The sequence below is a fragment of the Acartia tonsa genome, chromosome 7, assembly GCF_053477335.1.
Source record: "Acartia tonsa isolate MP-2025a chromosome 7, ASM5347733v1, whole genome shotgun sequence".
Lineage (NCBI taxonomy): Eukaryota > Metazoa > Arthropoda > Copepoda > Calanoida > Acartiidae > Acartia > Acartia tonsa.
In genome coordinates, this window is record NC_137266.1 from 43,199,310 (window position 1) to 43,222,350 (window position 23,041).

General features: G+C 32.7%; 5 protein-coding genes across 6 annotated transcripts in view; 4 read left to right on the forward strand and 1 right to left on the reverse strand.

The window, feature by feature from the left end:
- Positions 1-23,041, reverse strand: part of LOC145324330 (glycine receptor subunit alpha-4-like) — a 111,020-nt gene that overhangs the window by 86,479 nt on the left and 1,500 nt on the right. The window contains exon 2 of the mRNA XM_080166945.1: positions 1,194-1,255. The gene's annotated coding sequence lies outside the window, so the exon portion shown is untranslated. The remainder of the gene's footprint in view (positions 1-1,193; positions 1,256-23,041) is intronic.
- Positions 7,775-9,140, forward strand: LOC145324558 (uncharacterized). The gene is made up of 3 exons (XM_080167141.1): positions 7,775-8,643; positions 8,867-8,995; positions 9,079-9,140. The coding sequence occupies exons 1-3, from the start codon at positions 8,250-8,252 to the stop codon at positions 9,138-9,140; spliced, it is 585 nt and encodes a 194-aa protein (XP_080023267.1). The 5' UTR covers positions 7,775-8,249.
- Positions 8,878-10,265, forward strand: LOC145323792 (uncharacterized). Its single transcript, XM_080166337.1, has 2 exons — positions 8,878-9,386; positions 9,641-10,265. The coding sequence occupies exons 1-2, from the start codon at positions 9,168-9,170 to the stop codon at positions 9,830-9,832; spliced, it is 411 nt and encodes a 136-aa protein (XP_080022463.1). The 5' UTR covers positions 8,878-9,167; the 3' UTR covers positions 9,833-10,265.
- Positions 10,375-11,199, forward strand: LOC145323791 (uncharacterized). Its single transcript, XM_080166336.1, has 2 exons — positions 10,375-10,765; positions 10,877-11,199. The coding sequence occupies exons 1-2, from the start codon at positions 10,375-10,377 to the stop codon at positions 11,089-11,091; spliced, it is 606 nt and encodes a 201-aa protein (XP_080022462.1). The 3' UTR covers positions 11,092-11,199.
- On the forward strand, positions 11,274-15,387 carry LOC145323793 (uncharacterized). 2 transcript variants are annotated; one of them, XM_080166339.1, is made up of 4 exons: positions 11,274-13,668; positions 13,946-14,112; positions 14,502-14,672; positions 15,034-15,387. In XM_080166339.1, exons 1-4 carry the CDS (start codon positions 13,126-13,128, stop codon positions 15,236-15,238), a joined length of 1,086 nt encoding a protein of 361 aa, XP_080022465.1. In that variant the 5' UTR covers positions 11,274-13,125; the 3' UTR covers positions 15,239-15,387. The 2 variants fall into 2 exon arrangements, with proteins under 2 accessions (XP_080022465.1, XP_080022464.1); XM_080166338.1 differs by having other exon boundaries at positions 11,279-13,668; positions 15,031-15,387.

Below are 23,041 nucleotides of genomic sequence, written 5' to 3' on the forward strand. Positions count from 1 at the left end.
TTGTTCTAAAAAATTATACTGTTTATGTTTACAGCTGTCTTTGATGCTGTGAGTATTGGTGCAAAAAATATGACGTAACAAAAAAAATTAGCCAATGAGAGGCCGTTATTGACCAATGGTAAAATTTATAGTGGCCTCTCATTGGCTAATTTTTTTTGTTACGTCATATTTTTTGCACCAATACTCACAGCATCGCTGTCTTTTATCTATGTATGAAATGAAAAAAAAATGCTATCGTAATAAAATGTGTACACAATTTCAACCAATGAGATCTCTTGAATGTTCCTTAAGGATTCTCCTATTGGTGGAATCAGATATTATGTCTCTTGAGTAATTTCTCTACTCCACATCCATAAAAGCTAAGCTATAAAATGGAAGGTCAATCGAACATTATAATGTTTAAATCCCCCTCCCCCCCACACACACCTCGCCATGTCTTAATTTAAACACAGTGAAGTGACAAAGCTCACTAACAGGTGCAACCCAACACGGTTCCCTTTAAGTACTTACAACTAAATTCCGACCAATAAAAATATTGGATGTTTAATGGCTCTCAATAACAGTTCTAGAGATCTTAGTAATGAACAGGCAATCATCCTGTTACTTTTATCACTACTTTAGGAAGTTTCAAATTTGATTTCTTTTCTAAACTTCCATAAAAATTGTAGAACGATCGGATTAGCCGTTTACGAGATCTTAACGAGCATGCATATAATTACATAAAAACAGATAGACAGGCAATCATCATGCTACTTTTATTATTACTTTGGAAGTTTCAAATTTGATTTCTTTACTAAACTTCCATAAAAATTGTAGAACGATCGGATTAGCCGTTTACGAGATCTTAACGAGCATGCATATGATTACATACAGAATGATAGACAGGCAATCATCATGCTACTTTTAACATTACCTTTAGTAGTTTTGTAAACATCAAAAAAAATTTGTAGAACGAACGGATTAGCCGTTTACGAGATCTTAACGAGCATTCATATGATTACGAACAGAATTATAGACAGGCAATCATCATGCTACTTTTAACATCAAATTCTAAATTTATTTTTTTGTAAACATCAAAAAAATTTGTAGAACGAACGGATTAGCCGTTTACGAGATCTTAACGAGCATGCATATAATTACATACAAACAGATAGACATCCTTCTACTTTAGGCATATTAATTATGATAATAACCTGTATTTTAGATAGATTACAAAACAGCATAATATCTCCTTTTCAACAAAACTTTCGTTGCTCTAAAATGAAAAAAAAATATGTTAAAAACTAGCTTAAAACCATCCATCCAAAATAACCTAAAACTATTCAGGGACCTATGTAAAGCTTCCCAGAAATGGAATTAATCAGATGGTTTATTCTTAAGAGCTGAATAGGGAAAATTTTGTGTATTATCATTGGGAATATAGGTCAATTGTCGTATCTCTTATACATAAAAATATGATTTTATGACAGTTAGACTTTATCAAAACATTTGATAATATAAAAAATTACAACTTTATCAGAGACAAAAAAATCTTAATAAAATAGATATTAAAATTGTCTATATAGATTCTCCTTACTAATGAGAGCAAGCTTTAAAATTTATTTTTCCGTCTGTCAATCCTTCTATAATTCTATAGAAAAATATGTGTTATTGATATTAAAAATGATTATTTTCTTTTTACATATATGGTTAGTTAAGATTTAGAATTGTTTTTAAATATTCCCCTGATTAAGGAAAATCTAATTTCAAAGTCAAACTTCTATTGTCCTGTCCTTCTGTCTGTCTGTCAGTTCTAGCAAAATTTTAATTTACTTTAACTTGATGGTGATTATTCCTCTTTAAAAATACTTTTATTTTCAAATGAATGAATCCATTTAGTTTTAAAAGCTGCTTGTAAATTAAATCTATTGAGGGATTGATTAATTCGACAAAATCATTGTAACCGAAAAAGTAAGTTATACAAGATGTACTTTAAAGAAAAAATGTATTTTGATATTAATTTCTAAGTAAGAGATTTCTTGCAATATGTAATAACAAATATTTTGTTTATTTTTTTCCCCTTTTTTATTCTCTCGCTTATTTTTTTAGGGGGATATTTTCAGGGTGATTTCACTCTTGGGAGGGTGGACGTATCCTGACCCCAAAACATCATAAACCGACGCTTCCATTTGACGTTTTGTCCATGATTAAATTTGATGATTTAACGCCAACAATTCTAACAAAAGGACATATGGACATGGTTGCTTATGCTTATAGAGTAGCTTCGCAGTTATGTTTTCTATTGTTTATAAACAATACAAATACTCTTTATAATTATCAACAATCAAGATAATTTTATTAATATAAATTCTTTTATTATTGATTTTCATCAAATTTTAAATTATACGTTCTTTTTTAGAGAAAAAGTTTATAGAAGTTGGTTATTTTTTATAGAATAAAAGCAGCTAAAACTTATTAAATGGAGGGGAAAACTGTAAATGTTAATAGTACCCAAAGTTTTATCTATCATTCGCTCAAAACTTTGGATACTTTTATAGAATACATATTCCTTGGTTAGTTCCAACTAGCAGTGCCCAAACTTTTTAACCAATAATTATATTCTACTGAAGGGTCAATTTTGTTAATCGTACAGATCTTTTCCTTAAAGAAAACTGCGCTCACAATAAAAATTATTTATATAGTTTTTTTTATAATTTATTGAAATGCATAAAAAAGTTCTTTTTTTAAACAAAGCTTTTCTACATTTAGTATAAGTCCGTGCATACGTCCGTCCGTTCTTCTCGCTAACTTATCCATGTTAGAATATTTTCTATTTCTATTTCAAACTTGAACCAGCTTGGAGAAATACTTAATAAGTGTAGCAACTCTTTAGTCGTTACCAGAAAGTGGTATTATCCTCTTAAAATTTTTTTTTCAATTTTGAAAATTTGAGTCCCCCCCCCCCCCGACAGCGCTCGGCCCCCTTGCCTGCCTAACCGCAGCGCTCGGCTCCCTAGATGCTGTGAGTATTGGTGCAAAAAATATGACGTAACAAAAAAAATTAGCTAATGAGAGTCCACTATAAATTTTACCATTGGTCAATAACGGCCTTTCATTGGCTAATTTTTTTTGTTACGTCATATTTTTTGCACCAATACTCACAGCATCGGCTCCCTAGCCTAAAACCTTACCTAACCTAAAATAATTGTTTGTCGTTGTCGGGGGGGGGGGGGCCCGGGGGGTACTCAAATATTCAAAATTGAAAAATAAATTTCTAAGAGGATAACGCCCAGAAAGTCCGAAAATTTGACATTCCAACATGATAATCCTTTTTGCCCTCTTTGTCTATAAAAAAAGGATTCCTAAGACAATTAGGCAATGTGGAATAAGTACAGACTAAAAGTATGGTCATATTAAGAATCCTATTCTTAAGTAATTTAATTTATTTTGTTTGGACTTTTAAATAATTTTTTAATATTAAATTTTTGACTGATTTGTTGATCTTCACTTTATGGATGTTATCATCCTTGTTTTGTTGAAAAATTAACTAATTAGATATTTAGCGACAACTAAAATTTATGTTTTATAATAAATTTGCACAATGAAAGGTCATTTTGATAAAGTAGAAAAATAAATTGATACAATCTATTTGAATCCAGGGATCTAAAGGGATAAGACAATGGCCAATAAATTGATGTACATCTCCAATGATGATACAGAAAATTACCTCTTCTTTAGATTAAAATTAGTGGTTGAAACGTTTGAACACTTAACTTAATGATGAAATTAATAAAAAGTCCCCAAAGTTGTTAATCCAACGAATAAGAAAATGTTAATATAAAACTTTTGGGACCAGTGTAATAAACAGCCAATTGTCCTCTCCCTCCCTGATTTGAATCATGGGCTAATAAAATAGATATGGTAGATCTAGATGGTTAATCCAACCCCATAATTTGTCAAGTTTAAAAAGGAATTACTAGCAGACGAGATCCATTATTAATTCATATTTAATACGAACGACGAAGATTTTCGACAGTATAGTGTTCCCAATATTGACTCTATTCTAAAAAATTCAACTATACATTACTTTTTGTCAAATGCTTCACATTATATAAAAATTTACACAAGAAAATATTTATACTAAGAAATGCGACCATTTATAGCTAAATTCTTATGAAAATGGAATTAAAAAGTGCCCTTTCTGAACACTATGACCAATAATATGGCTGGGTTGTTTCTGCACTGTTTTCCTATTGGCTGATTTAGAGAGTGAGTCTCTAGATTATATATCTATTATTGTAACTAACTAAACTCTGTACACTTTCTAACCAATAATATGGCCGGGTTGTTCCTCCACTGTTTTCCTATTGGCTGATTTAGAGAGTGTGTCTCTAGAGTATCTCTATTATTGTAACTAACTAAACTCTGTACACTTTCTAACCAATAATATGGCCGGGTTGTTCCTCCACTGTTTTCCTATTGGCTGATTTAGAGAGTGAGTCTCTAGATTATATATCTATCATTGTAACTAACTAAACTCTGTACACTTTCTAACCAATAATATTACCGGGTTGTTCCTCCAATGTTTTCCTATTGGCTGATTTAGAGAGTGTGTCTCTAGAGTATCTCTATCATTGTAACTAACTAAACTCTGTACACTTTCTAACTAATAATATTACCGGGTTGTTCCTCCAATGTTTTCCTATTGGCTGATTTATAGAGTGTGTCTCTTAGAGTATCTCTATTATTGTAACTAACTAAACTCTGTATACTTTCTAACCAATAATATTACCGGGTTGTTCCTCCAATGTTTTCCTATTGGCTGATTTAGAGAGTGTGTCTCTAGATTATACATCTATTGTTAAATAAGTACAAACTCTGTTAAAATCGGAAGCTTAATATTGACATACAATTTAATAGAATAAGTCGACTAATATCGACATGCTATTTTTTGGGAATAGTCCCTTTCGTGGCAACGCCTCTTAAGGGGCGATTCGTCGTATTTTTTAAATGGCTTTTGATAGGTTATCTTAGGTTAGGTTAGGTTTAATTGGGTTAGGTGATTGCCCCCACAGGGTTAGAGTCCCCCGCAGGGGCTAGAAATAGGAGAAAAGCTACTGTGTAAAAAACGAAGAATTGCCACTTAAGGAGCGTTGCCACGAATGGGACCATACCCTATTTTTCTTTTGTTATTGTTTATTTCAACTTTATGAAGGAATCTCAACTTCTCAAGGGATTAGACAATGGACGATAAATCAATGTACATTCCCAAATAATATTAACTCTTCCGTAGATTAAAATTTTCGGTTGAAACTGAATTGGAACTGAATAAGTAGAATATAAATGTAAAAGTCGGAACAAAATTGTCAGTAAATTTATTGCAAAACTGCTAAAATACAGGATATTCTTTAAGGACATACTTACATTTTTAGGACTTGATAATTGAGATCCTTTGCTTTTAAAATTATACCTTGATGTATTAGGAATCATTATACAACAAATCATATGAATAGGATAATTAATACACATAAAAAATTGTTGTTAAAAAGGTTAAAATCAACATGTTTTAAATGGACGTTCTGACTTACTGGTAACGATTATAGAAAAGCTTCGCTTTTAGAAATAAATTTGGTGAAGTCTGTATAAAATTAATGTTCCATCATAAATTGAAGCTTAAAAGGCCGCGAAGCTTATTCAAAACAAGGATGACAACATCTATATAAATGAAGCTCAAAAAAATAACAAATTTAAAAAGTATAGGCTATAAATATTACAGTATCATTATAAGAATAGCGTTAATGATATGCAGTTGCAATTATTGACACTTCCCTTAAATCAACCACGTGAGGAGGGAGGGGGTTTTGTAATTACGGCACTAAGATTAGAGTAATTTTAAGGTCACGGGGTGAATACACCCCATCTACATAATTAACATTCTTAAAAAAGAAAAAAATTGTCCCTTGAATGAAAAGGGGGTGTAACGTTTTTAGATGATTAAGGGGTGTGCATCAGAAGGTTGTAAAACCTTGTCAAGGGAGGTGTAAAATGTTGGAAAGCTAGGGGGTGTATCCACCCCCCTTAATTAACTACACCCTAGTTTTGCAATCCACCCGATGTATATCTGTCTATCTTGCTAAAAGTTTTTGCTAACCACTGGACTGATATGGTTCTCCTTTGCAGTGATTTAATAGTAGGGGTTATTTTGTTTTTTAATAATTTGGAGTATATTTCAATTTTACTGTCTTATCCCCTGGCGTTTATGCTATTGTGATGCACTTGCGGCATTGATAACATACTAATTTGAATCAGGAATAAGGTATAACCAACAAGTGAAATAAATCTTAAATAATATTTGGGGGGCAAATGTAGAGGTCGTCAATTTTACGATGTGTTGCCCCCCAACGACAGCTGAAAACACATATAGGTTTCGTGATTTTTTCCCGAATTAATTTCGTTATTGGTAGAGGCTGAATTTGAATACTTATTTTTGTAACCTCTTCTAATACCAGGAAAGGAGGGAGGGGCCATTGGAATGTAAATTAAACTGATACCAACAAAGAAGATAAAGTATAGAATAGAATCCAGGTAGAAGATTCTGCCTGGCTAGCCTGAAGTAAAATTGGAACTTTTGAAAGACCAAAACGGCTACAAGGCTGTTAGTAAATAACATGATTTCAGTAATTATTCAGAAAAAATATTCAAAATAAATTTCTTTTCCAATGATTTACTAAAAGCCATGTAGCCAAGAATGGCCATTTTTTGTTGAATTAATGAGGAATATTGATATTATTTTATTGATCGATTGCTGAAATACATCACGGAGCATTCTCGAAAATTTGCGCGTCACACGTTTTTATAGCCTGCCGGCACACGAGTTGAAATCTCCTAAAACTTACTTTAATACAAAACGTTTTTTATATTTTCATTCGTTTTCATTCCACCGATAGAGCTAGTACTCTCTCTTACATCGCTTTTTAATACGTTTTCAACAGTAAGTTTTAGTTTTTAGTGTATTATATATATGTTTTTCAACGTATTATTTCATTTACTATTTTCAGTTGGGGATTTTATTTGCATTTGGGGATTATTCAAGAGAATTTAAATAGTAAATGGAGATTGGTTCCTAAATACTTATCGAATTCTTCGAATTTTCCCAATATTAAAACTCTTTTAGCTTATTTTCGACGGATTCTTTAGTGATTTATGGAATATCGATCGATAAAAAATATTAATTGTAGCATAAGGAAACGAAATAAGACGTTTTTAATGGAATAACATGAAGTTACAAAATGGCCATTTTTTGTTGAATTAATGAGGAATATTGATATTATTTTATTGATCGATTGCTGAAATACATCACGGAGCATTCTCGAAAATTTGCGCGTCACACGTTTTTATAGCCTGCCGGCACACGAGTTGAAATCTCCTAAAACTTACTTTAATACAAAACGTTTTTTATATTTTCATTCGTTTTCATTCCACCGATAGAGCTAGTACTCTCTCTTACATCGCTTTTTAATACGTTTTCACCCACCCTCCCTAACCCTTTATTTCTTATTAGGAATTTTTTATTTTTCTGCTTTCTTAATTCCTGTATTTTTATATTAATATTGTTTTTCTAATTTGACATACCTCCTATTCATGTCTCTAACATTTTTTTCAGATCAACGTTTTTTTTTTTAAATCCTTTGTGATCATGACACCATTCGAATTCTATAAACTCAGGAGTGTTAAGTCATTCCATGCTCAAAATATAGTCGCCTATAAGCAGATTTTAGGCTTGAACCTGCATTATTTTGTCGTTTATCAAAGTAAAACTGATAAACATTTAGTAGTCAGAGAGTTGATTAATCGTGCATCTCGTTATAAAGATCAATTAGAAGAAATTAACCATACTTTAGATGACGATTTTTTATCCGCAAAATCTGTATATGATAATTTTGGCCAGTTTTTTAAAGATTTTGAAGCAGAATGTCGCAACACCTTGTCACTTCTTGATTAATTTAAATTATTGAAATTTTTTCTTTTTCTTTCTTATCACAAAAAATTCTTATTTTCTTTCATTTAATGTTTCAAACACTATCTTCTTGAATTAATTTAAATTTTTTTCCTCTTTCAATTTTCTTTTCTTACAAAATACTGATCGTTAAAAATTACAGCATGTTTTTATATTGTTATTATTTTGCATGAAATTTTTCGTGAATGTTTTTTAATTTAACATTGTTGTTAAATTTTTCCTTTAAATTTAAATTTCCTCTTCAGACCTAAAAATGCCTGTTCCTACAGGACATTCGCACAACTCCTCAGATGAGGATAATTCTCCCCCCCCCGCATCCACAGTGGTTCCAACCACAAATTTGTCTAGATCCTATTCAGCTCCAGTCAATACCTCAGCTCCCTCGTCGGTTGTAGCTCCAGGTCCGTCATCGGTCGCACAAACGATTATTCCCCAGGATCCAAAAGATCCATTGGGGTTAAACAACCTTCCCCCAGCGGGCTCATATTTGCCGGGGATAGGTTTTGTGCCACAAATTAATCAGCCTCCGAAAATGACAGCGCGACCTCAAGAGTCTGCAGCTCCAGCGCGACCTTCAGTGTCAGCAGCTCCACATATTGAATCTGAGAAAGTTAAGATGCCTGTCAGACATGCTTCAGTGTCTTCAGGTAAAATGTATACTTAGTACTCATTACTTTGATTCAATGATTGAGAAATTGAAGTTCATATGAATTTTGTCTTCTTAGCAGTTTTTTACCCTCACAAACATTTTTCTTTTCCCAAATTTTTAAATTTTTTCCCCCCCCCCCCCTCTTTTTTTATTCTTTCCTTTTTTACTGCCTTACACCTTTTTCCATCTTATTTCTTTTTTAAATCTTTTTATTTTTTTAGATGATTTTTCCCCTAAACACAAGAAGTCAAAAAAGAAGAAACGCTACTCTAGTAGTTCCTCTTCTTCCAGTTCTTTCTCATCATCATCGAGTTCTACGGAATCAGATGAACCTAAAAGGAAAAGAAAAGGTACTTTTTTAAATACTTAAAAGAAAATCCTTTCTTTCTCCCATATATGAACTATTTGAAAATTTTTTACGATATTATTACAGAAATTTATTTTGGTTCAATTCATTTGAAAGATAAATTTCTTGTTTCTATGAACACCGACTGAATATTTGACGTTATTCTTCGGATTATTATGTCTTCATACGTTCTTTCTTTAGGAAAGAAGAAGAAAAAGAAGAAGAGCAAGAAGCACTCTTCCGATTCCGACAGTAGCAGCCAACTAGTAGGCGGCCGAAAAGCTAGACGTCGCCTCCGGCGAGCAGCTGAAATATTGTCAGACCCACCTGCTTGGATTGGCATGACGACAGCAGACATACATGCCGAACGGGAACGCCTCTTCGAACATTTAAACGTAAGAAAAAACATTTTTTTGATCAAACATATATTTTTTAATATATGTAGGGGTTATTTAGTCTATTTTAAACAAAAAAAGGGCAGTTATTTTGGGTTAAGGGCATTTTCTTTTTCTACATTCCTTTAAAAATTTTTTTTCTCTTTTTCCACATTTGAGTATTTTTTGCTATCTCAAATATTAATTTTTTGTTTATCCTTTTTCAAATTTGAAATTCTTTTCTTGGAAATCTCACAATAGTTTTTTCTATTAAGTCTTTGGATGAAAAGAATGACGTCTCTCTCACATTTTTAAAATGTGTCTTAAGAGACACCTGCCGTTCGAAGAATTATGTCGAGGATGCTGCGAAGCGTCTTGTGGCGCTGAAAGCCCCCAAGAACTTGTTATATGACCTACAGCAGTCGCTGCAAGCCTGCTATCAGGCAATAAAGGCAAGAAATTCATAAATTTTTTTCTTCTTTTTCGTTTTATAATAACTAAACCTATGCCATTTTTTTAGTTTTTCTTATTTTTTACGTACAGATTCGATCAATAGGAATCGTTTCTTATTTATGAAATTTATTTTTTCAAATTTGCTTTTTAAAGAAGACGTGCAAACATTTGATTAACACCAGTTTTATTAACTTCTGCACCACAGAAAAAAGGTTTATAAGATTATTCTGTGACATTTGCATTATTTTTCAGTTCATTTAAGTTTCAGGAAAGATAATTCCTACGACACATTTCTTTTCATTGAGCTAGAGATTAACATATTTTATTCCAAATTATAAAGATTTTCATATTTTTATCTAGATAGCTGAAAGCTCCATCGGGTATATCGAACTGGCTTTTTCGAAAAACATCGGCCACGCCAACCGGGTGGCGCTAGCAGGTAACAGACGCTACCTCACCACCCAGCAGCAACGTATCTCGGATTCCCTGCCTGACTTTCGAGGGGACTATAGCAGAGGAGCACGCGGCGGCTTCTCTAACGGCCGGTTTAACTCAAATGGAGGCTCAAACCCTAGGGGTAGAGGATCTCGAGGACGAGGTCGAGGATCTCTTCGCTGTCACGGATGTAACGGCGAAGGTCATAAAGTCGAAGACTGTCCTTCCGCCAACCCTAAATAATGATTCTACCCCGCTTTACGCTATTCAAGATTTAAACCTACAGATACCTACCTCCGACATTCCAAATTTTCATATCGCTTCTCTGAAAAATTTCTGTTTCTCAGAAGATTATGACCATTATAAACGTTTATATGATATTCAATCGGATTTTTTATCTAGTTATTCGCCAGCTTATTCTATTCATTCACTTACAGCAATTAATTTCTATAAAAATATTCTCCATGCACCATCTTTTGTTTTGCAAACACTTACCTTTGGATATCAACCAGGTAGATTATTGAGAATAATTCTTTTCACATTTTATTTCTTATATGAAATTGTTCCAAAAGATTTTTTTGTTTTCTTTTTACAATTATTCTCCATAATCTATCTTTTTTAAGTTTTTACATCTCCAGTGTTACCGTATTTCGAGAAGAACAACAACAGCGCTGTCCGCAATCCAGAATTTGTTCGTCAAGAGATTCAATCTTTGCTAGACAAAGGTATTATTGCTCAAATCGATCATCAGCCTTATTGTTGTTCACCTCTTACGGTAGCTAGCAGAACATGTAGTTTAACTAACACAACTAAACTCAGGAAATTTTTCGACACATAAATATTATCCTAAATTTCTTTTTCAATTTTTTTGATTCCCCTCTTCTTTTTCTACCCTCTTTTTATATAATATTCTTTTCGTTTTCAATTCTTTTCCCTACCTCTCAAATATTTTTTTTTTTTTTTTTTTTTTTTTTTTTTTTTTTTTTGTTCAAATTCAATTTTTTCAAAAAATTCTTTCAATTTTCACCCCTTTTTTAAATTTTTTTCGAAATATTTCCTGCTTTTAGATTGTGCATCGACTTATCCCGCCACATTAATCTACTTCTCCAGCCAGAGAACGTCTCTTTAAATGATATTAAGACAGTGCTGCCTCGCATTTCTCAGGATGTATTTTTTACATCTTGGGATTTGCGGGGCATGTACCATCAAGTACATCTACATCCTGCCGTTACTGAACTTTTTGGTTTTTGTTATAAAAATGCTGATAATTCCTATTCTTTTTACAAATATTTAAGGCTTCCCTTCGGGGTTGCCTCAGCCGTATTTCTAGTTGATGCCTTGATACGCCCAGTTAAACATTTTTGTCACCGTCACAATATAGACGTGAGTGTCTATATTGATGACGGCCTGACTGTCGAAGTAAATTATTTTAAATGTCTTCTTAGTACTCACTTTGTCCTATCAGTTTTACTATGTGCAGGTTGGCATTTTCAACTTTCTAAATGTCAACTAGAACCTGTTCGTCGTATACAATATTTAGGTTTTATTCTTGATAGTAGTAAAATGATAATTTCCTTGCCCATTGTTAAAATTCAGAAAGTTTTATTTCTTCTTGACAAAATTTTAGCTGCTTTTGATTCTAACGATCCTGTAGATGTTACTATGTTAGCCTCCTTTTTAGGCAAATTATGTCATGCATATTTTAGTCATGGAGATTTTATTCGCGTCGTGGCTAGAAACTCTAATCATGCCCTTGGTGTTTACACCTCACAGTATGGCTGGAAAGGAGCTTTGTTTGTCAATGCAGATATGTTTCAAGAGCTGTCCCTCTGTAAAGAACATTTTGTTTCTTTAAACGGGCAACCAATTCGTACTGAATCCAAAACAATAGAAGTTTTTTCCCCCCATCAAACATCTTTCTTAATTGACAACATTGATCCTAATGATTTAAATAAACATTGTAATATTTTTGTGTCAGACGCTTCTGACCACTCAGCCTTTTCATTCAAAGCTGGAGACTGTAAGATTATCTCTGATTATTTATTTACTCCACAAGAGGCTGAATTATCTTCAGGCCATAGAGAACTTTTAAGTATAGTTAAAGCTTTTGAACATTATAGCAATTATTTCGCCACCCTTAAAGGACAGCTGGTTATTTGGATAACAGATAGCATGTGCCTTTACTCTTTTTTGCGTATTGGAAGCCGTAATTTAGTTATTCAAAAATTATTAATTCAATTAAAAATCCTAGAATTCCAATACGCAATCCGTATTATACCTAAATGGATGCCCCGAGACAGTTCACTCATTACTTTAGCAGATTTAGGCTCTAAGCTTTTTAAATCCTCTAATGAATTTGGGATTAGTTCTAATGATTTTCAATTTCTTCAAAATTATTTTTCTATCAAAATTTCAATTGACTGTTTCGCAACATCTAAGAATTGTAAAGTAGAGAAATTCATCTCCCCCTTCCCCCAACTAAATTGTTTTGATATTGATTTTTTCACAGTTTCCCTGACCAGTTCAGAATGCTACTACATCCACCCCCCGATTTCTCTCCTTTCTCGTGTTTTTAATAAATTAAAATTATATGAGGATATAACAGCAGTGGTAGTTTTGCCCTTATGGCCGACATACCCTTTCTGGAATTGTATTGTTAAAGGATCTTATTTTAATTCTTTTGTAAAAAATTTTCTGCTCTGGGATCCTTACTACATTGCTTCTACGCCAAATAATCTTTTCAACGGTCATAAGACGTTTAAAACTCTCGCTTTATTGATTCATACCGGTAAAGACTATGCCATTCCTTTACCACAATTTTAATCAATATGTTTTTTAATGAATTGTACAAAATTTTTTCAGCATCTTTACAATGAGAACGTCTTTCAAACATTCCACTGTAAATTACCATAAGTTTAATGCTCAGTTACAAACTTTTAAAGACAATAGACCTCTAGAAAAAAGAGGCCCTCTGTATTTTCCGTCAGTTTTAGAGAAATACAACCTTTCCGAAAAAAGGAAACGCCATATAAAATTGACAGCGTCTTCTAGAACTAAGTCCACGCAGCTACTCCACAATCGTACATTACGCCGTTTTGAAATATTTTGCGAAAACAGAAATAAATCTCTGTTAAATTTTTCAAAAAAGGATTTAGCCGCCTACATTGAATACTTAGAGGATTCCGCAGCTAAAAAATCCGCCGTAATCGGTTTGGCAGGCGCGATAGATTTTTTAGCCAGTGCTTTAGATATGAAATCCCCTTGGACCCCCCAAATTGAAAGAATGTATCAGGGAATCACGAGAAGAGCCTCTGCAGAACAGCCTTTGACCAAGAAAGCGCCTAAACTGCCCATAAAGTACCTGACTTTGGCCATCGATAAGCACGTGACACCTTTTCTACAGAATCCAGATCAGGTAATTTGTTTCATATGAATCAATAAATCCTTTTTTCGAATAAATTTCGATTCATACTTATTACTTAGCTATTTTTAAGTTGTCGGACCAAACTACATTTAATATTACGGAGTTTTTTACGTTTTTCTAATATTCACATTGATCTCTAATAGAAATCTTATTTCTTAAATTTCGAATTTAGTTTTTTTGGGCCAACTATTTTAAGACATGGAGTTTTCTACGCTTTTGTATTTTCCTTTAATATTATTTTTCTAATAGAAACTTTGTTTTTCTTAAGATTCCAATTGTGACCCTCCGAGCAATCGTGGCTCAGCACCTTCAGTACAGCTTGTGTGCACGCATATCTGACCTGTTAAGATTAAGAGCCTGTGATCTAGCAGTTACCACACTAGGAGACACGCCAGCCATGAGCGTAACCTTCAGATCTTCTAAGACTGACCCTAGGTACTTATTTTAACAAGAAAATCTTTCTTCAATTCTTTCTAAAAAATTTTTTTTTTTTTTTTTTTTTTTTTTCCAGAATTTTTTCAAATATCATACGACATCCTTTTCTATCTATATTTTTACTTAATATTAAATTAAAAATTACATCATAATTGCAAAATAATTTCTAATTATCTTATTACAAATTCTATTCAATTTTTTCAATGTCTTAGTTTAAAATGTTTATAATTACAAATAATTTCTTAACCAATACCTATTTCTTCTACCATAAAATTGTTACAGAAAATTCCAGAAAATCTTTTTTCAAATTTATTATACATTCTTCAACTCTGCATTTCATTTAGAATATCGTCGTTTTTTACACAAAAACATAAACATTATTTTTCCAGATTTGAGGGCTCCACCAGTTACGTGATCTTCAATGGATCAGAATATTGTCTTTATTCATTGTTGGTCCTGTATTACAATAGGCTCCGGTTGTATTCATCAGATACTTCCTGTCTGGATACGAGCTATCTGCTGCCCCGTACAGGGAATGGTACCACTTCGAAATCTTCTAGGCGAATTTTTAAGCATAATACATTATACATTTTTTCTTTTTTAAGTTGTCACAAATTTTATCGGTACTTATATTTTTTAGAATCCTAGTTGCGGATGGACGTTACGCAATTTCAGCTTCCACCTTAATGAAGGATGTAAACTTAATTTATAGTAACTTAGGACTTAAGCATAAAATTACATCTAAATCTGCTAAAAGCTTAGGAGTGTCATCTGCCTTTCGATTAGGTATGAGCGATGATCATATCCGAGTCTTAGGCAGATGGCGCTCCATAGCTACAGCTCAACATTATCGAGCTATTGATGATACAACGCTTATTGAGATTTTCTCCAAGATTATGCTAAAATCCTCGAGCACAGCAGTCCCCAGGTCTTTAGCAGCCCTTACAGACCAAGCCTCCAATTCCATCGCTTCACGGACGACTCCCTCTTGGTCCTCAGCCCATTCAGCACCTCTGAACCGCGCTCTTATCTTCCAGATTTTGTTAGCTTCGGGCTATCTAGACCCCCAAGGATGCCCTCTCAACAACGATGGCTATCCCCTCCCTCAAGACGTTCCGGAGGTTAGAGCCAACGGCGAAGATCTTCTAGCCATCGAGTCTTCTCAAACCTTCATAGTAACTCTGCCGAACTAAGTTATTATGCATTTGTATTATTTTTATTTATGCTTTTCATTTTTTAAAAAAATGCTTAAATAAAACAGAAATTTTTAAATTGCATATTAGTTCTTTTCTCAGTATTTTTTCAGATTATTTAAAATGTTTTCTTTTTTAAGAAAAAAGAATTTTTTAATAACTACCTACCATAAAATTTTTCGATTTCGAACTGGTTTTATTTATCCGATTATTCTCACGAATTTCTTCGTTTCATTTCGATTGGTTCCTAAATACTTATCGAATTCTTCGAATTTTCCCAATATTAAAACTCTTTTAGCTTATTTTCGACGGATTCTTTAGTGATTTATGGAATATCGATCGATAAAAAATATTAATTGTAGCATAAGGAAACGAAATAAGACGTTTTTAATGGAATAACATGAAGTTACAAAATCCAGCTTCCTCTTCCCTATTCACAATGGATTAAAAATGAATTTAATGTGCATATTAAGCCTTAAAAAAATAATTATGTAAGAAAATTTACAAAAAATATTGGTCTCAGTATTTATATTATAAACTAGGTTGCGCTCTTATGTTTCTTATATTAGATATAGATACAAATTAAACTTTTATAGTTTTGTCCAACTAGTCATTGTGATTTGTACTTTATCATTATTGTCTTTACTGCGCAAGTCAAAGATTCCTTCAAATTTCCCAGAAATATTTAGGGTTTTCATTTCTATTCCTCCTTATTCTATGGATACCAAAAATTAAGGTATTTTATTAAATCTTGAGTTGTTGATTCAATCTGGCAACGCTCCTTAAGGGGCGATTTTTCCTATTTTCATAGTAGCTTTTCTCCTATTTCTAGCCCCTGCGGGGGGCTCTAACCCTACGGGGCCAATTACCTAGCCCTGCGGGGCAATCACCTAACCCAATATAACCTAACCAAACCCCAAAAAAACCCAATTTAAAAGTACGACGAATCGCCCCTTAAGGGGCGTTGCCACGAAAGGGACTATACTCAATATTTCTTAATTTGTTTTGATGATTGAGGGATGTACATTAATTAATTGTCCATTGTCTTATCCCTTAAGATCCCTGTCTAATACCAAACATAATTTGCTTGATTGATAAGAATCTAAATCAATAAATAAAGGGGTGTGTTCATTAATTACCGCCCCAACAAAAAATAAATTTTAGAAGCACCATAACTAGAAAAGTAAAAAGTAAAATTGCATTGACAAAAAATTGTCTTTTCAGTAAGATATCGCCAAGAAACGCTTGAGTTCTCAATTTCAAGTAGAGTCAAGGTCCTAGGCAGGTTTGTAGCTATTCATTACTCTCTAAAATTTAAGATATCCTAATAGACTATGGGTGCATCCGCTCGTACTATACCTTTTCCCCCTTCCCTCCGACACCTCGCTACTAAATAAATGATGTAAGAAAGGGTGCAGAAGATCAAGCTACAACCCTTTATTCCTCCTTGATATGTGTAAGCTACTGACAGAATATTGGGGAAATGATAAAGTTATGTCCATTGTCCTATCATTGTATTCTCTGGAATAAATAATACTGCAAATTAATATTCACGTGTAACTTCATGTGCTGTAAGAATGGATTTATTATTACTTGGATGTTGCACCAGATTTTTATATACTTTGATAAAGTGATACTCGCAGCTGGCTAATACAACGATACCCCTTTTTCCCATCCTATCCTCTCCTACTGGATGGACGAACTGACCAATAAATGAGGTTCATATTAGTTTTCTAAATTGGCGACAAATTTTCCCCTGTTAATATATCCATGTATTCTATAACCATTGCTGTAAGAATAGGGAAAATTAGTAGGTATAATCCCTTGAATTGACGAGTAGATCAAAAACACCCTCCTCTCTTGTTTTCATGTAAATTTTTAACCCCTGTGGGAGCTTTGATCCTTAGGGGATAACTTAACCAATTTATAACTTAAAGATTTTAATACTTTTTTTAGTATCCAAACTTTTAACTTTGTGCGTTAAGATCTCGCTAACAACTAAACAGATTATATACTTCATATTAGGGGAAACTTCACATAGCTTTCGGATGGTTTTAGGCTATTTTATTCGTAGATTAACATCTAATGCGGTGCTTTTGAAAAAAAATTGAGATAGTTTTAGGCTTTCTTTTATTGTACCTTATTGTTTAAGGAAGTATTCTTCAAAATAAAAAAGTAATACCTAAGACGATTTTATCATGTAAAATTTTGCTTTCAAAATGGACGTATTAGCATTTAAAATAATTATTGGAGAGCTGCTATGCTTTCTACCTTATTAATCTAATAGTTACAGGAGATAGACAACATACGGACGTACAGACTCATCCTAATTGTAGTAAAGCTTCGCTTGTAAAAATATAAACATAAAATTCTGGTTGATAAATTATGATAAATACTCTAATATATTAATATCGGTGGGCTTGGATTTAAAAAACAAGGACATTTATGCTGGGAAAGAGGGGACAATAATACCCAAAGTTTTATAATAACGTTCATTGGCATATCAACTTTGGGGACTTTTACTGAATTTTGATTGGTTGGTTGAGTGTCCAAAATTTCCAACCACCAATTATCCATAGGGGTATTTTTGTGTATTATCATTGGGTATTTACATCAATTTATCGGCCATTGTCTTATCCCTTTAGATCCCTAATTAATATCGGTGACGCTGAATTTAACAAACAAGGACAATTATACTGGGAGGGAGGGGACATTGGGCTGTTTATTAATTCCCTAAAGTTCTATAATAATTTCTTTCTGTTAATAATTATAAAGTTTCTTCGACTTTCTAACTGTTCTAAATTAACGATAACACGAATTCGTTTTAATCAAGCTTTTCTTTGAAAAGTATTATATTTGTCTAAAGTACTTATGCTATTATTCGATATAATATTATTAGGACGTTGCAACAGATTTTCATGTACTCTGTGTTGTTTGCAGCTGGCCAAAGTAATGGTACCCCCCATCCATCCCTTTACCCCATACCCACCAATCCTGCTGAATGAACGAACTGACGAAGGTCCATATTGGAAATCTAAATTAATAAATTTTCCCGTGTCAATATTTCCACGTATATCTTATATCCATTATGCTATTTATTTCTGTATCAAATATGCCAAAACTAAATCCATATTTTTATATTTTGCTTGAAAATTATTTCTGTTTTTGACACCCCATATTATTATTCATGAACGATGTGAAGCAAACGACGCCCTGTTAGGCGTTGGTGCTGATATTACATCGACATTCAACTTTTGCCGTAATAGCGTTATATAGTAGATATACAGGGATCTAAAGGGATAAGACAATGGCCAATAAATTTATACACCATCACAATCATAATACAAAAATTTAACCTCCTGTAGATTATACACTCAACTAAATGAACCAACTAATCAAAATTCATTAAAAGTTCCCAAGGTTGTTAAGACAACGAATAAGAAAACTTTATTATACGACTTTGGGGACTAGTGAATTAAACAGCCCAATGTAACCTTCCTTCTTGACAATATACTCTGTCAATAACTGTGTCGTTACTATGTCAATATAAGTACTAAGCTATCGATATGTCGATATATTGACAGCTACAAATACTATTTATTGTCGATGTAAATATTGTCAAAAAATATTGGAAAAATAGCATGTCGATAACTATATAACATATGCGCACGCCATTGGGTGATAAGTTTAGACACTGCACTGGTAGTTTGAAACAACAAATACCCAAAGTTTTTAAGCCATTTAATGAGATAATGTAACTTTAAGATTTTGGGCATCAGTATAATTTTCAGTCCAATGTTCCCTCCCTCCCTGAATAATAAGTAAAGCCCAAAATGAATTAATCCAAAATTCAGCAATTACAAGATAAAACCATAATTCAAAATTCATTAATTTATATTAATATTCATCAAGTACTTGGGGATTTCACACAAAGTTGTACTATATGTACAATGCTAGCGGCTACGCCCCTAGAGGCACTTGAGGAGGGGGGAGTTGAATTTGATAAACCAAGTTTTATTTCAGATTAAAAAGAAATTTTTTTAAAAAATTATGGAGGGGATTTTTTTCTAGGGGCGATTTCTCTTAGGAGGGTGGTGGTACCCTCCCCAAAAATATTTATAAACCTTCTCAGGACCTATGAATACCTGTTAAGGAGAACCCGATCGGTTCAGAGGTTAGTGAGATACTATGGTACAAACATACAACACACAAATACACATCCTGTTACTTTAGTATAAGGATATAAATGTTCTTATTTTAGATGACAACAGAGGCACACCAATGAAAAGCAAAGCAAGCCTATATAAATTGTTTCATTCCTGAGCATACCCCCATTATAATTTTTATAAAAATAGCAAATGACAGATATCTATTTATCTGTATTTCCAGTAAGATCTCATAAAAGATTAGACTAATCATTTCAATTAAGCCTTCTGCCTAATTTACCCTTTTTTTATTTAGAACCTTAAATCTGCAAGGCCCTAATCAAACTGGATGGGGAAGGTGGATCCCCTAGAAGCCAGGGTCTTTAAAAATATTTTGGAAACAACCAATCAAATCCAATAATAGTACCTAAAGTATTTGAGTCAACGAGTAAGATAACGTGGTTATAACACAGTCCATTGTCCCCTCCATCCCAGATACAGTAATAACCAGTGATACATTACTCCCCAAAGTTTTAAAACAACGTTTTCTTAATCGTTTGCTTATAACCTTTGAGAACTTTTATTGAATTTTGATTGGTTGATTTATCAAGTTGAGTGCCCAAACGTTTTGACTACTAAATGTAATCTTTGGGTAATTTTTTTGTAGTATCATTTGGGATGTATACCAATTCATCGGCCATTGTCTTATCCTTTAGACCCCTGTCACAAAACACACACACACACACACACACACATACACATATCATACGTCATAAATTTAGATAAATTGATTATTTCTGTATCAATAAAGTTATACCTCTATTAACAAGGATAATAAGATCCAGTAAAAACAAGGAGAGGGGGGACATTGGACTGTGAATTATACTGGTACCCAAAGTTTTAAAAACACGTTCATATCTTTAATTGTAAGGCGTAAAATTTTGGGGACTTTATTCAATAATATCATCTTTTTTTTACGCAACTATATGTTATTAAATAAAAGTGTTAATGGCTGACATAATATCGACACAACATATGACATGATAATTATTAGAATAATAACTTTATTTTGGAAAACAATACGATAATATATTTATTTCATGGTGTGTTTTCAATTCCGGATACGTATCGTATTTTCTTATTATTACATTAAAGTAAAAGAATAGAGGGTATAAATAACTGTATGTCCATGGGTTAGGGATCTTATAATTTGGGTCTTTGAATACCAACCAATAGCGTCGGATATATTATCACAGCAGAGTTACTTTAAAAGAGCAAAAAGCAATTTGCTAGCAGACGGAAAAGGTCCCCACCACTTGGGTCAGGTAGTTGTCTGGGTTATACATCTATACTTTTATAATTATTACAACAGAACAAAGTTGTTATTGAAGGGATAAGATAATGGACAAAAAAATAATTGTACATACATCACCAATGATGATTAACAAATTACCCCTTCTGTAGATTAATATTGGACACTGCTAGTTTGAACCTACCAATCAAGATTTAGTATGAGTATCTAAAGTTTAAAAGCTAACTAATAAGCGAAAATGTTTATAAAACTTTGAGTTTCCGTTGAAAATCTATCTTTGACCTATATGATGCTTGACTTTAAAGGAGAACCTTATCGGACGAGTATCTTAAGCTAGAGACCCACAAACATCCTGTTACTTTTATATTAGGATATACGGAATTGAAAGCACACCTGTTTTTGCTAGAATAATAAAGCTGTTAGGTTTCTGTTATTATTGTAATGATCAATACTGTGCATTCATATATTGTTTATTTTATAATATATTTGGTGTATCTGTTATTATTGTAATGATCAATACTCTACATTTATATATTGTTTATTTTATAATAAAGCTGGTGGTTACTGTTATTATTGTAATAACCAATAATGTACATTTATATATTGTTTATTCTATAATAAAACTAGAGGTGACTGTTATTATTGTAATGATCAATACTCTGCATTTATATATTGTTTATTTTATAATAAAGCTGTTAGGTTTCTGTTATTATTGTAATGATCAACACTGTGCATATGTAAATAGTTTTATTTTTTTAATAAGATTGAATGTCTTTTTAAAAAATATCGAAAGCGCTCCTAGCATCTAGAGGCGATGTATTAAAAAAAGGAGAGATAACATGGAAAAATAGCCTAAACCCAATCCAATACTAATAAGTAAGAATAATTATTTTCAACCCACCAAAGAACCTATATGAAGCCCTCCTTAAAAATACTTAATTTCTTCAGTGATTAGCAAGATCAAAACGAACAAAAACCCTACTTTTTTTAAAGCGAAGCTTTTCTATAATTAGGGTCGGTCCGTCCGTACGTCCGTCTGTCCGTCCGTCCGAGATAGATAGCTTTTATTCGTTAATTTAGGCATGTTAGAATTGTCCTATCGATTTCAAACTTTGCATGGTAATTCCTGTAGTAGTTAGGTACGATTTAGAAAGCGTAGCAACTCTATAATCATTACCAGAATGTCCGTACGTCCATTTTAAAAATGTTGATTATTCTACTTTTTTAAAACAAATTTTTATGTGATCTAATTATCCGTTTTATCTGATTTTTAGTATATTGATTCCTGTGACAACAAAGAACAATATTTAAGCGAATCAACTCTATAATCAAGTCTTAAAAATGTAAGTACGTCCATAAACATTATCCTGTATCAAGCAATTTTTCAACAAATTTGCTCACAATTTTGCTTCGATTCTTATACTTTTATATTTTGATTATTCAGTTCAGACACTATACAAGTGTCAATGTCCGTTTGTCCTACCGTTTCAGTGCTTCGCTTTTATGGATGTTGTCATCCTTGTTATATAATAGAATTGTTTATCATTTTATAAAAGAAAAAGTTAGTTGTTGTTCATCTCAATATTTATATATTTAATCAAAAATAGTATGCTTCTGTTTTAACCAGGGAGGGAGGGGATATTGCACTTTAATTTATTCTGGTACCTAAAGTTTTATAAGCATGATCGCTTTTACTAAATATTGATTGGTTAAGTGAAATTCTATAGGAGTAATTTTAATTATCATTGGGGATGTACAACAATCTATCGTCCATTGTCTTATCCCTTCGGATCCCTGGTTAATTATTGTGTTGTTATTATTACGTCATTTTTATAATTGTGTTAAAAGATCTATCTATCTAGCTGTCCCTCTCGCCATTTTTCTAAAACTATCTCTATCTATCTATCTATATCTCTCTAAATCTATATCTTTCTATCTAACTTTTTCTCTCTAAATCTATCTCTATCTATTCTATCTATCTATTTTTATGTCTATCTCTCTCTCTCTCTCTCTCTCTCTCTCTCTCTCTCTCTCTCTCTCTCTCTCTCTCTCTCTCTCTCTCTCTCTCTCTCTCTCTCTCTCTCTCTCTCTCTCTCTCCCTCTCCCTCTCCCTCTCTCTCTCTCTCTTTCTTTCTTTCTTTCTCTCTCTCTCTCTCTCTCTCTCTCTCTCTCTCTCTCTCTCTCTCTCTCTCTCTCTCTCTCTCTCTCTCTCTCTCTTTCTTTCTCTCTCTCTCTCTCTCTCTCTCTCTCTTTCTATGTATCTTTTTCTTTCTTTTTAT